Source organism: Neomonachus schauinslandi, chromosome X, assembly GCF_002201575.2.
Source record: "Neomonachus schauinslandi chromosome X, ASM220157v2, whole genome shotgun sequence".
NCBI classification, from domain to species: domain Eukaryota; kingdom Metazoa; phylum Chordata; class Mammalia; order Carnivora; family Phocidae; genus Neomonachus; species Neomonachus schauinslandi.
Genome location: NC_058419.1, coordinates 54,684,999 through 54,700,319, shown reverse-complemented (window position 1 = coordinate 54,700,319; position 15,321 = coordinate 54,684,999). Strand labels below are relative to the sequence as shown.

General features: G+C 34.4%; 1 protein-coding gene across 1 annotated transcript in view; it reads left to right on the top strand.

The window, feature by feature from the left end:
• The window catches only part of KLHL4 (kelch like family member 4), a 172,601-nt gene that overhangs the window by 82,478 nt on the left and 74,802 nt on the right, over positions 1 to 15,321 (top strand). The window contains 2 exon segments of the mRNA XM_021692332.1: positions 13,880 to 14,047; positions 14,479 to 14,615. Coding sequence (XP_021548007.1) covers positions 13,880 to 14,047; positions 14,479 to 14,615 — 305 coding nt within the window.

Below are 15,321 nucleotides of genomic sequence, written 5' to 3'. Positions count from 1 at the left end.
CTTCTTCTTCTTCTTCTTCTTCTTCTTCTTCTTCTTCTTCTTCTTCTCCTCCCATTTCCTCTTCCTCTTCCTCTTCTTCTTCTTCTTCTTATTGTATTGGTAATGTATGAGGATATGTAAGCCTTCCTTTTCTGATAAGCGTAGACAAAAATAAAATCTATTTTGTTTTTACATGGGAACTTGCACCATAATTGTAACTGTAAATTATATAGTTTATTATAAAATAAAATTAGATATACTTCTGTGTCTCCCAATGTGTAGCAACTCCGAAGAGAAATAAGTTTATAAGATGTACCAGATAAGGCAATTGTCAGTTCTCTCAGTGCCCACTCCATCCACATGAAGTTTTTGTTTTGATTGATTGATATTTATTTATTTATAAAATTCCAGTATAACTAATATAAAGTGTTTTATTAGTTTCAGGTGTACAATATAGCAATTCAGCACTATACATTGCTCAGTGTTCATCACAATAAGTGTACTTTTAATACTCTTCAACAATTTCACAAATCACTGAACCCACTTCCCATCTGGCAACTACCAGTTTCTTCTCCATATTTAACAGTCTCTTTTTTGTTTGTCTTTTTTTCCCTTTGTTCATCTGTTTTGTTTCTCTTTTTTTTTGCTTCTACACATGATCTAATTAATTAATTAACATATTTATTTGATTATTTATTTATTATGTTCAGTTAGCCACCGTAAAGTACCTCATTAGTTTTTGATGTAGTGTTCAATGATTCATTAGTTGTGTATAACACCCAGTGCTCATCACAACACGTGCCCACCTTAATACCTATTGATTGATTGATTCTTAAAGATTTATTTATTTATTTTAGAGAGAATGCATGAGTGTGGGGAGCAGAGAGGAGGGAAGCAGACTCTCCGCTGAGTAGGGAGTCTTACACAGGGCTTGATCTCAGGACCCTGCATCATGACCAGAGCTGAAACCAAGATTTGGATGCTTAACAGACTGAGCCACCCAGGTGCCCCAAGTTTTTATTTAAATTCCAGGTAGGGGCACCTGGGTGGCTCAGTCGGTTAAGTGTCTTCTTTCAGCTCAAGTTATGATCCCAGGGTCCTGGGATCAAGCCAGGAATCTGGCTCCCTGCTCAGCGGGGAGCCAGCTTCTCCTTATCCCTCTGCCCCTCCCCCTGCTTGTGCTCTCTCTCTCAAATAAATAAATGAAATCTATAAATAAATAAATAAATAAATAAATAAATAAATAAATAAATAAATAAATTCCAGTTAGTTAATATACAGTGTAATATTAGTTTCAGGTGTACAATATAGTGATTCAACACTTCTGTACAATACCCAGTGCTCATCACAAGTGCACTCCTTCATCCCCACCACCTATTTAATCCATGCACCCACCCCTCTCCCCTCTGCTAACTCTTTATAGTTTAGAGTCTGTTTTGTGGTTTGCCTTCCATTCTGTTTTTTTTCCCTTTGCTCTTTTGTTTCTTAAATTCCACATACAAGTAAAATCATATGGTATTGATCTTTCTCTGACTAACTTATTTTGCTTAGCATAATACTCTGTAGCTATATTCATGTCCTTTCAAATGGCAAAATTTCATTCTATGACTAATATTCAATTGTATATATAATCTATATTATATATATTATATATTATCTTATTTATCCATTTCTTTAGCAATGGACACTTTAGTTGCTTCCATATCTTGGCTATTGTAAACAATGCTGTAATAAACATGAAGGTGCATATATCTTTTTGAATTAGTGTTTTTGTTTTCTTTGAGTAAATATCCATTAGTTGAGTTATTGTGTTATATGGTATTTCTATTTTTAATTTTTTAATAGAACTCCACACTGTTTCCCATAGTGGCTGTGCCAATTTACATTTTCACCAACAAAGCAATAGAGTTTCTTTTTCTCCAGATCCTCACCAGCACTGATATTTCTTGTATTTTTGATTCTAGCCATTCTGACAAGTATAAGGTGATATCTCATTGTGGTTTTGATTTGTATTTCCCTGATGGTTAGTGATAATTGAGCATGTTTTCATGTGTCTGTTGGCCACCTGTATGTCTTCTTTAGCGAAATGTCTACTCAGATCCTCTGCCCAGTTTTTAATAATAATATTTGATTTTTGTGATGAATTGTATTTGTTCTTCATATATTTTGCGTATTAACTGCCTTTTGGATATATCATTTGTAAATATCTTGTCCTATTCAGTGGGTTCTCTTTTTTGTTTTGCTGATGGTTTCTTTTGGTGTGCAAAATCTTTTTATTTTGGTGTAGTCCCAATAGTTTATTTTTGCTTTTGTTTCCTTTGCCAAAGGAGACCTATCTAGAAAAAATGTTTCTATAAGAGATATGAAAGAATTTACTGCCTAAGTTTTCTTCTAGTTTTATGGTTTCAGTTCTCACATATAGGTCTTTAATCCATTTTGAATTTTTTTGTGTATGGTGTAATAAAGTGACCCACTTTCATTCTTTTGCATGTAGCTTGCCAGTTTTCCCAAACCATTTTTTTGAATATACTATCTTTATCCCATTGCAGGTTTTTGCCTTTATTTGTTGTTGTGGATTAATTGACCATATAATCGTGGCTTTATTTCTGGGCTCTCTGTTCTGTTTTGTTGATCCATGTGTCTATTTTTGTGCAAGTTCCATATTATTTTGATTACTACAGCTTTGTAGTATATCTTGAAGTTTGGGATTAGGATACCTCCAGTTCTGTTCTTTTTCAAGATTGTTTTGGCTATTGAAGTTTTTTGTGATTCCATACAAATTTTAGTATTATTTGTTCTAGTTTTGTGAAAAGAAGTTGCTGATATTTTGATAGAGATTGCATTAAGTGCATAGATTGCTTTGGGTAGTATAGACATTTTAATAATATTCATTCTCTCAATCCATGAGCATGGAGTATCTTTCCATTTGTTTGTGCCATTTTCAGTATCTTTCATCAGTGTTTTATAGTTTTCAGAATACAGGTCTCTCACCTCTTTAGTTAAGCTTACTCCTGGGTATTTCATTCTTTTTACTGCATTTGTCAAGGAGATTGCTTCCTTAATTTCTTGTTCTGCTACTTCATTATGTATAGAAATGCAATGGATTTCTGTACATTGATTTCATATCTTATTACTTTACTGAATGCATGTACTTGTTCCAGTAGTTTTTTGGTGGGGTCTTTAAGGTGTTCCATATACAATATCATGTCATCTGCAAAGTCTGAGTTTTACTTTTTCCTTTCCAATTTGGATACTTTTTATTTCTTTTTCTTGTTGTGGTATGACTTCCAGTACTATGTTAAATAGAAGTGGTGAGAGTGGACATTCTTTCTTATTCCAGATCTCAGAGAAAAAGCTGCCAGTTTCTCACCATTGAATATGATGCTAACTTTGGGTTTTTCATAAATGGCCTTTATTATTTATTTTGAGGTATACTCCCTCAAAACCTACTTTGTTGAATGCTTTTATTGTTGTAAAGCTACTTGTATTTTAAATCTATATCTTACCTGAAATTTTGGGAATTCTTTTTTTTTTTAATTTTATTATGTTATGTTAGTCACCATACAATACATCATTAGTTTTTTTTTTTAATTTTTATTCTTATGTTAATCCCCATACATTACATCATTAGTTTTTGATGTAGTGATCCACGATCCATTGTTTTTGTATAACACCCAGTGCTCCATGCAGTATGTGCCCTCCTTAATACCCATCACCGGGCTAACCGATCTCCCCGCCCCCCTCCCCTCTAAAACCCTGTTTGTTTCTCAGGTCCATGGTCTCTCATGGTTCATCTCTCCCTCCAATTCCCCCTGCCCATTTTTCCCTTCCTTCTCCTAATGTCCTCCATGTTATTCCTTATGTTCCACAAATAAGTGAAACCATATGATAATTGACTTTCTCTGCTTGACTTATTTCGCTTAGCATAATCTCCTCCAGTCCCATCCATGTTGATGAAAAACCTGGGTATTCATCTTTTCTGATGGCTGAGTAATATTCCATTGTATATATGGACCACATCTTCTTTATCCATTCGTCTGTTGAAGGGCATCTCGGCTCTTTCCACAGTTTGGCTATTGTGGACATTGCTGCTATGAACATTGGGGTGCATATGGCCCTTCTTTTCACTACATCTGTGTCTTTGGGGTAAATACCCAGGAGTGCAATTGCTGGGTCATAGGGTAGCTCTATTTGTAAATTTTTGAAGAACCTCCACACTGTTTTCCAAAGTGGCTGTACCAACTTGCATTCCCACCAACAGTGTAAGAGGGTTCCCCTTTCTCCACAACCTCTCCAACATTTGTTGTTTCTTTCCCTGTCCATTTTTGCCATTCTAACTGGTGTAAGGTGGTATCTCTCAATGTGGTTTTGATTGGAATTTCCCTGATGGCTAATGATGATGAACATTTTTTCATGTGTCTGTTAGCCATTTGTATGTCTTCTTCAGAGAAGTGTCTGTTCATCTCTTCTGCCCACTTTTTGACTTATTTGTTTCTTGGGTGTTGAGTTTGAGAAGTTCTTTATAGATTTTGGATACCAGCCCTTTATCTTAGTGTCATTTGCAAATATCTTCTCCCATTCTGTGGGTTGCCTCTTTGTTTTGTTGACTGTTTTCTTTGCTGTGCAGAAGCTTTTTCTCTTGATGAAGTCCCAAAAGTTCATTTTTGCTTTTGTTTCACTAGCTTTTGGAGATCTATCTTGAAAGAAGTTGTTGTGGCTGATGTCAAAGAGGATACTGCCTATGTTCTCCTCTAGGATTTTGATGGATTCCTGTCTCACATTGAGGTCTTTCATCCACTTTGAGTTTATCTTTGTGAATGGTGTTAGAGAATGGTCAAGTTTCATTCTTCTGCATGTGGCTGTCCAATTTTCCCAGCACCATTTATTGAAGAGACTGTCTTTTTTCCATTGCATGTTTTTTCCTGCTTTGTCAAAGATTATTTGACCATAGAGTTGAGGGTCCATATCTGGGTCCTCTATTCTGTTCCGTTGGTCTGTATGTCTGTTTTTGTGCCAGTACCATGCTGTCTTGGTGATTTATCCCCGGGAATTCTTTACCATTATACCTTCATACAAGTTCTCTGACCCTTATTTTCTCTCTTCTGTTGGGATTTCAGTTATGCAGATATTGGTATTTTTTATGATGTTCCATAAAGTTCTAAGGTTCCATTCACTGTTTTTCTTTTTTTGTTTTTTTTAAAGATTTTATTTATTGAAAAAAAGAGAGAGCGAGCACACAAGCTGGGGGACGGGCAGAGGGAGAGAGAGAATCTCAAGCAGACTCCACGCTGAGTGCAGAACCGAATGTGGGAGGCTTGACACCATGACCCTGAGATCATAACCTGAACTGAAATCAAGAGTTAAAAGCTTAACTGATTGAGCCATCCAGGTGCCTCTCCATTCACTGTTTTTCATTTTTTTCTTCATATTTCTCAGATTTATAATTTCATATTACCTGTCTCCAAGTTCACAGATTTTTACACTGGTTCATTTCTGATGTTGAAGATCTCTAGTGAATTTTTCAATTCAGGATTGTAGTTCCCAAATCCAGAATTTGTTTGGTTCTTTTTAAAATCTTTATATCTTTGTTGATATTATCTTCTTCATATATTGTTTTTCTGATCTCCTTTAGCTCTTTTTTGTTTTAACTTAGCAGTCTGAGGATATTTAAGAAAGTTATTTATACAAAATGTGAAAACCTATAGTGCTTTAAGGTCAGTTTCTGTATATTTATTTTGTTCCTTTTGAATGGGCCATGTTTCCATGTTACTTCATATGTCTTCTGATCTTTTGTCAAAAATGGGCATTTGGAAAGACAGCCATCTTTACAAATTTTTGCATAATGGTTCCTTGTGGGGAAGTATTTTACTAATCAGCCCAACATTAAGGTTTGAGTTCTTTATCAGACCTTTTCTGGGCATGGACTTTCTGTGGGCTTGAATGGGTGTTTTCTACTCAAACTTCTCATTTATATGGCTACTTATACATGTCTTAATTTCTTTATGTCTTACCCCTACTTCTTGCAGCTTTGGATATATTTTTTGCTCATAATTTCTTACCCCAGGTGTTCATGGATCTGCAGTCCCTTCACAGTTTTCATGTGCTGTGATGCATGCCACTAACTTTTGGGACTTCTAACCTGAGATCCAAACTTTACTGACACTTTCAACTGAGCTCTAAACTAAGCAATATTGAAAACAGTTTCTGGGGCGCCTGGGTGGCTCAGTTGGTTAAGCGACTGCCTTCGGCTCAGGTCATGATCCTGGAGTCCCGGGATCGAGTCCCGCATCGGGCTCCCTGCTCAGCAGGGAGTCTGCTTCTCCCTCTGACCCTCCTCCCTCTCATGCTCTCTGTCTCTCATTCTCTCTGTCTCAAATAAATAAATAAAATCTTAAAAAAAAAAAAAAAAAGAAAACAGTTTCTGGGTGGTCTACAGACAGGCTAGAATGTGGCAAATATGTTCCACAATTTTTCTCGTATCCTGAGAAGGAAATCAAGTTATAATCTGTTTTCTTGCAATTGCACCATGCTAGTCTGTGTAGGGGTGGTACAAGAGCAAGCATAAATACCATGAAATTTCTTATTCATTTGAATGTGACTCTTTCTTGATTAGGCATTTGTTTTGTTGCTACATTCCAGAGCTCTCACGAAGCTATTTTTTTTATTTTTATTTATTGATCTGAGAGAGAGAGGGTGAGAGAGAGAGTGAGATAGAGCATGAGAGGGGGGAGGGTCAGAGGGAGAAGCAGACTCCCCGCTGAGCGGGGAGCCCCATGCAGGATTCGATCCTAGGATTCCAGGATCGTGACCTGAATCCAAGGCAGATACTTAACTGACTCAGCCACCCAGGCCCTCACAAAGCTATTTTAGTCAGTCTGTATTTCTTTACTTGATGTTTCCATGAGAGAATGAAGATATGGAGCTTCTTGATCCACCATAGTGTTGATATCACAGAAGTTACTGTTGTCTGATTTTATTTAATTTTAAGGATAATATTGAAGGTTCCTGTGTTTTTCTGAAGAGTAGTAAAACAGACATCAGAAAAATAAACCCTTCAGTTTGCTTTTGCTGCAAAACTATTTTATAACAATTTTACTGTGAGAAAGAATTGAACGTATTATCTTAAATTTTTGGTGAGAGTTAATTTTGGCAGTCTCTTTGGAAGGCTATTTCGCAATATAAATTTAAAAAAATACATACTCTTTAAAGACATTCTTGAAGAGCCTCAAAAAACCCTCCAAGTTTGAAGTTAAAGATCTGAATGAGGTTATATTACAGTGTGCCTTTTACCATAGTTCAAATGCTGTAAAGGCATAGAACCAAGTGTCCATTGATAAAGGAATGGATAAAGAAGATGTGAGATAGATATTAAATGAAATATCACTCAGCTATAAAAAAGAATGAAACCTTGCCATTTGCAACAACATGGATGGATCTAGAGGGTATAATGCTAAGTGAAGTAAGTCAGTCAGAAAAAGACAAATACCATATGATTTCACTTATATGTAGAATTAAAAAAACAAATAAATGAATAAAAAGCAGGATGAGATCTATACATACAGAGAACAAACTGTTGTAAGAGAAAAAGCATGTGGGGGGATGGGCAAAATAGGTGAACGGGAGTCAGAGATACAGGCTTCCAATTATGGAATGAATAAGTCACAGGAATAAAAGGTACATCATAGCAATATAGTCAATAATATTGTAATAGCAATGTATGGTGACAGATGGTAGCTACAGTATTGGTGATCATAGCATAACCTATAGAGAAGTCAAATCACTATGTTGTATGCCTGAAACTAATGTAACATTCTGTCAACTATACTCAAATAAAAAAAAAAGAAAGAAAGAAAGAGAGAAAGACACATACACACAGATATCCAGATCTTTAGAACTGGTGGTTGCCAGAGTTAGGTGGGTGGGGGGATGGGTGTAATAGGTAAAGATCAAGAAGTTCAAAATTCAATTTATAAAATAAATAGGTCACAGAAATGAAAAATATAGCATAAGCAATATAGTCAATATGATTGCAATAATGTTGTTTGTTGACAGATGATGACTACACTTATGGCGAACACTGAGTGATGTATAGAATTATTGAATCATTATGGTGCACACCTGAAACTAATATACACTGTATGTTAATTATACTTCAATAAAATAAAATATAAATAAATAGATAAAATACAAGTAGCTAAATGAAATGCAAAAGGATAAATCCAATAGACCCAGAGAAGACTCATTGTAATCAAACTGTCAGAAGTAAAAGGGCGTTTTGAAATTAGTGTGGGAAGTCACATATAAGTAATCATCAATAACATCATTTGTGGTTCCATTGGCAGAAATCTTGTAGGACAAAAAAACATTGAGATGGTGTATTTAAAGTACTGGAAAAAGTGAACTGATAATTCTGTATCTGGCAAAATTAAGATATTCCTAGATAAATACAAAGAGAGTTTATTACCATTAGACCTGTCCAACAAGAAATATTAAAGGGAATCCTTCAAGTTGGAAGTAAAGATCTTAGACCATAACTCCAAACAAAAATATAATGTCCTCAGAAAATGGAAGATGCATGGCAAATATAAAAACAAGATATAAAAACAAGTATTAATATAATATTGGCTCAGAACCACTTTTTATTCTTCTATAGGATTTATGAGTCTGAAACATAAAAAAGAATATAAATCTGTGATAACGGGTACACAATACATAAAAGTGTAACTCGTGATGTCTATAACAAAAAGGGAGGAGCATAGTTATAAAGGAATCAGTTTTCTATGCAATTGAATCATTGTCTATGTGATGTGGTTAGATTTATCTGGTTACAATAAATTGTTATGACTTTAGGTTATTATATGTAATCTCAATGGAAATATATATAGAATATTCACAATTAGAAATGAGGAGGGAATTAAAACATTTCATTACAAGAAAATTAACTTAAGTAGAAATGAAGGCAGTAATGGAGTAAATGAAGAAGTTATTGCAAGATATACAGACTTTGGAATAGTAAAAGGGCATTAAGTAAAAAGTGAAGAAATCTGAAAAAAGTATGGACTTTAGTCAATAATAACATATCAGTATTGGTTTATTAATTATAAAAAAGTAACATATTGATGTAAGATATTAATAATAGAGGGGGAATTGAGTGTGGATCTGTAAATTTCTATTATCATTTCCATTTTTCTGAAAATTTAAAACTATTCTAAAAATTTTGGTCTAAAATAGTTTTTTGGTATGGTAAAATGTTATTAACAATAATGGTTCTTTGTAATGATTGCCCATATTCCCCTCCTCATTGTCTAAACTCAATAAATTTACCCATTTTGCCATAGTAAAAAAAAAAAGTTAATGTAGAATATTTTTTTTAAATCAGAACATATTTTATTTTATTTTTTATTAATTTTTTATTGTTATATTAATCACCATACATTACATCATTAGTTTTTTTATTATGTTATGTTAATCACCATACATTACATCATTAGTTTTTGATGTAGTGTTCCATGATTCATTGTTTGCATATAACATCCAGGGCTCCATGCAGTACGTGGCCTCCTTAATACCCATCACCAGGCTAACCCATCTCCCCCACCCTCCTCCCCTCTAGAACACTCAGTTTGTTTCTCAGAGTCCATAGTCTCTCATGGTTCGTTTCCCTCTCCGATTCCCCCCTTCATTTTTCCTTTCCTGCTATCTTCTTCTTTTTTTTTTTTTTTTTTTTTTTTTACATATAATGTATTATTTGTTTCAGAGGTACAGGTCTGTGATTCAACAGTCCTACACAATTCACAATGCTCACCATAACACATAACCTCCCCAATGTCTATCACCCAGCCACCCCCTCCCTCCCCCCCCCCCCCACTCCAGCAACCCTCACTTTGTTTCCTGAGATTAAGAATTCCTCATATCAGTGAGATCATATGATACATGTCTTTCTCTGATTGACTTATCTCGCTCAGCATAATACCCTCCAGTTCCATCCACGTCATTGCAAATGGCAAGATTTCATATTTAGTCACTGATATTAGACTTAAATATTAAATCAGTGATTACATGTTAATTGTGTACAAAATATTGTATTAGGTGCATCCTTTATTATTGTTTTTTAAATATAGCCTCTGCTTTCAAGTTCTTAAAAACTAACTATAGAATTAAGAGATAGACCAGGGTGTTTCAAACTTGGAACCATTGAAATTTTTGGCTGAACAATTATTGTAGAGGGCTGCCCTGTGCATTATAGGGTGTTTACTAATATCTCTGGCCTCTACCAATTTATGCCGGTAACACCCTTCCATAGTTACGACAACCAAAAGTAAAGAATTCTCTGTACTTGTCAAAGTTTTTTTTTTTTATAATTCTATAACTGTTCTAAAAATTGAAGTATATTAATTAAATGAATAACGTTCCATATGAAAATATTTTAAAGATATTTATGGAAATACTACATCTTGGTAGTTAGAATGAACTTAACACAAAATTTAACATTTATACAGAGATTTTCATGTACATTTTCTCATGTAATCATCTGAAGAGCCCTGTGACATAAGCATTACTGTTGGTAGTATTTGTATTAGTATTATTTTTATCTCCATTTTATAGGAGAAAACTAAAGCTTAGAAAGATAAAGTGACTTGCCCAAGATCACTCAGCTTGTATACAAGGGCAGGAACTAAATCTAGGCATTTTGATGCTTTTTTCATTTCAGCATGCTGCTTCCCATGTCACCATCTGTAGATATCATACAATAAAGAAAAAGGAAGAACATTCTCTGATGCATTGGCTTCCATTATAACATCTGACCTGACATCACAATATTTAAAATGGAGGCAAGAGAATTGTAATTTATGAGCTCTGGGAACTCATTCAGATTGGGTTATGTTTCAATAGTTTAATTGTTGTTGTTTGTTTGCTTGCTTGACTTGTTTTATTACAGTCTACTTAAATAATGACCAAGAATAGATTATAATATTTTATATATTTAGCTTAATATGTATTTTATATTTTGGATGCAATAAATTGATATATCCATATTTCTTTGTGTACTAATTTCTTACTTCTTAATGAGACACAAGCTACAGTTGCCTCTGTCTTTTGAAACATAACAAAATTGTGTGTGGTTCATGTTGATAGGATTTTGATTCTAAAAATCTGTATTTTAATTATAAAAAATACTGCAGATATCTAATAAATTTGTGTGCCCAAGTAAACACATCCCAAACTAGTCAGTAATTAAAGATAATTTTTTTGTCCTTAACCAAATTAGGCTGAAGAAATTTCACATAATAAAATTATTTCCTGGCCAAGACTTCCCAAAATATATTCCTCCTTTAGAATATGATCCTCTTCAATAAATGATGGAGTATACATGAGGAAAGCTAAGATAATATGACATTGATGTTTGATTGACTCAATGTAAATCAAGCCATTACTTGAGCAGAGGAAAGATTAGGTTTCCTTAACTTAACTGAGTTAAGTGAAACCTGAATGCTTTCTTGCCTATGGTGAGAAAGTATTGTTCCTCTCAAAAACATATTTTGTAGCATACAATTTTTAAGGATATTCATACTATGCTACCTTAATTATCCATGTAATACTGTGACTGAATGTCCAAAAGAGTCTTTAAAGGTTAAGAAAACTCAGAGATTAAAAAAAAAGAAGATTCAGAGATGAATCATTTATTTAAATTAAACAGAAAGTAATGTTGCCCTGGACCAATTATCTTAAAAGAAACACAGGCTGAGTTGGGGGTGGGGGAAACTAAAACTAATGGTGGTTGGAAAATGATGCCTGAAAGCAAGAAAGACAATATTAAAAAAATTAAGTATGTTCATCCAAGCATTAAGTATTTAAGCTTCTACTGATTGTAAGCCTCTCTATGCTTGTGCTAATATTTAAATCCCACCATTGTGTGTTGCTGAAAAAACATGTAGACAACTTTCTTCATTGTAAATTCAACAGTCATCATATTTGCTTAAATAGTCAAAGGGTACAAACTTCCAGTTAGAAGATGAAAGAGCTATTATGGACATTGCTGCTATGAACACTGGGGTGCATGTGCCCCTTGTTTTCACTACATCTGTATCTTTGGAATGTGGAAGGAGCCAAGATATCCTTCAACAGATGAATGGACAAAGAAGATGTGTTCGTATTTACAATGGAATATTACTCTGCCATCAGAAAGGATGGATATCTACCATTTGCATGGACATGGATGGAACTAGAGGAGATTATGCTAAGTTAAATAAGTCAAGCAGAGAAAGACAATTACCATATGGTTTCACTCATATGTGGAACATAAGGAATAGCACGGAGGACCATAGGGGAAGGGAAGGAAAACTGAATGGGAAGAAATCAGAGAGGGAGACAAACCCTGAGAGACTCTAGACTCCAGGAAACAAACTGAGGGTTGCAGAGGGGAGGGGGTAGAGGGATGGGGTACCTGGGTGATGGGTATTAAGGAGGGCACATGCTGTGATGAGCACTGGGTTTATGTGCAACTAGTGAATCGTTGAACACTCTTTCAAAAATTAATGATGTACTATATGTTGGCTAATTGAACATAATAATAAAAAAATTAAAAAATAGAAAACAGACAAAAAAAGATGAAAGAGCCAAGATGTCCATCGACAGATGAATGGATAAAGAAGATGTGGTATATATATACAATGGAATATTACTCAACAATCGGAAAAGATGAATACCCACCAATTGAATCGATGTGGATGAAACTGGAGGGTATTGTGCTGAGCGAAATAAGTCAATCAGAGAAAGACAATTATCATATGGTTTCACTTATATGTGGAATATAAGAAACTGCAGAGGATCATAGGAGAAGGGAGGGAAAACTGAATAGGAAGTAATTAGAAAGGGAGAAAAACCATGAGAGACTCTTTAACTACAGGAAACAAACTGAGGGTTCCTGGAGGGGAGGTGGGTGGGGGTGGGGTCATTGCATGATGGGCATTAAGGGGGATACATGATGTGATGAGCACTGGGTGTTATATGCAACTGATGAATTATTGAACTTTACATCTGAAACTAATGATGTACTATATGTTGGCTATTTGAATGTAAATTTAAAAAAATAAAATAAAATCTATTGATCTGGAAAAGAAAAGAAGATGAATAAGCTCTGGGGATCTAATGTACAGCACGGTGACTATGGTTAACAATACTGTATTGTACACTTGAAAGTTGCTAAGACCCTAGATCTTAAGTGTTCTCACCACACACATGAAAAATGGTAACTATGTGAGGTGCTGGATGTGTTAACTAACCTTATTGTGGTAATAATTTTACAATATATACATATATGAAATCATTACACTGTACACCTGAAACTCACACAATGTTATATATCAATTATATCTCAATAAATATGGGAAAAAAAGATATAAAAGATGGAAATTGTATATTTTTTTGATGGGGCTGACATTGTAAAGAATTTTATGGAACTCTTAAGTTTGAGATTCTTCAAGAAATACATAATGAGTATTCCACGGAGAAGCTTCAGGACATAATTAAATTTGAAATGTATTTTGAATCATCACTACAATTTTATGCCTAATGGCATAATTGTAATACCAATAAAAATCAAAGAAAGAGGCTAACATTTTGAAATTTATGTTTGTGCATATAAAAATTACCACTAGCCCTTCAATGGAACTATACATATTTATGGTTCCATTCCAAGTATAACTATGAACTATGGTACTTCACTTTAATGGAAAATTAGACAGTAATCATAGTGATTGGAGGACAAATTTTAATTTAACTTTAATTTAACTTTAATCCAGTATATTTCTTTTAGAAGTTGGTGTGTCCAAATTTCCACTGGACATTTGCACACTCACTAAGAGAATAAACCATATTCTCTCTCTTACCCACCTTTCAGATTGGATACACAAAATCCTGAAGAAATGAATGTCAACAGATCTGAGGAGCAGTTCCATGCTATAAACCATGCAGAGCAAACTCTCCACAAAATGGAGAACTACCTGAAAGAGAAACAACTGTGTGATGTACTACTTATTGCTGGACACCTCCGAATCCCAGCCCATCGGTAAGTATCCTTATGCAGACAGATCTGAATTTCATGAGTATAGCATGTGAATGAGAATGAATTGGTCCACTGAAAACAAATTAGAATGCTGAGGAGAATATATTTTTATCTTCCTACATTGAAAAAGCATTAGCATATATGATCCATTTCCCTGTGTGATATTTAGAAGAGCCAAACTTCAGAGAAATTGATGTAAAACAGCACAAACCCTCAAAAGAAAATCAACCTACTTAATTTACCTTTCTAATTTCACTACACTTTACTAAACTCTGCAAGATTCATGCAGATAACAAACTCAGCAATGTTACAAACTATGCAAGATTCATGCAGATAACAAACTCAGCAGTGTTACAAACTTACTGATTGTACTTCATGATTTTCAATGAAACTACTGACTAATTTAAGTTCCTATGAAACATTCCTATTTCAAGGTTGGTTCTCAGCGCAGTGTCTGATTATTTTGCTGCAATGTTTACTAATGATGTGCTTGAAGCCAAACAAGAAGAGGTCAGGATGGAAGGAGTTGATCCTAATGCACTTAATTCCTTGGTGCAGTATGCTTACACAGGTAAAGTGGCATGTATTAAGTCATTCAATCCTCACAATAACCCTACATTATATAATCTACATTATTATTCCAACTAGAAATGAGAAAACTGAAGGATCTACCTGTTAGGTAACTTTCGCAAGGTAGTAAGGGGCAGAATCAGAATTTAAATTCAGTAGTATAAAAGAATAGGAGGTAAATTATATGTTATAAAAATTTTGACCATGAGAGAATAAAGCTATTTTAACACAAAAATACAAGGACATGTCTGTCTCTCTCTTGAATGGTGTGGGTACATTCTCATTTTTTAAATATATAATAGAGTATGTGAGAGGGGAGAGGGTCAGAGGGACAGGGAGAGAGAATCTCAAGCAGACACCATGCTCAGCACTCAGAGCCCAATGGGGGCTTGATCCTAAGACCCAGAGATCATGACCTGAGCTGAAATCAAGAGTTGGACACTTAACTAACTGAGCCACCTAGGCACCCCCATTCTCTTTTGTAAAAACTAGAATTGTAGTATTCCAACTCTATATTAGAGACATAGTCTCTTCCTTTGAAATAATAAAGTCATATTTACTCAAACTATAAGACAAAGGTAACAAGATGAGTTTGGAAGCCAATAAGTATTTATTTATATATTCCAACTTTAATGAGCAATAATTGGCAAATATAATTGTATATATTTAGAGTATACTATGTGATGATTTGCTATACATACACAAGT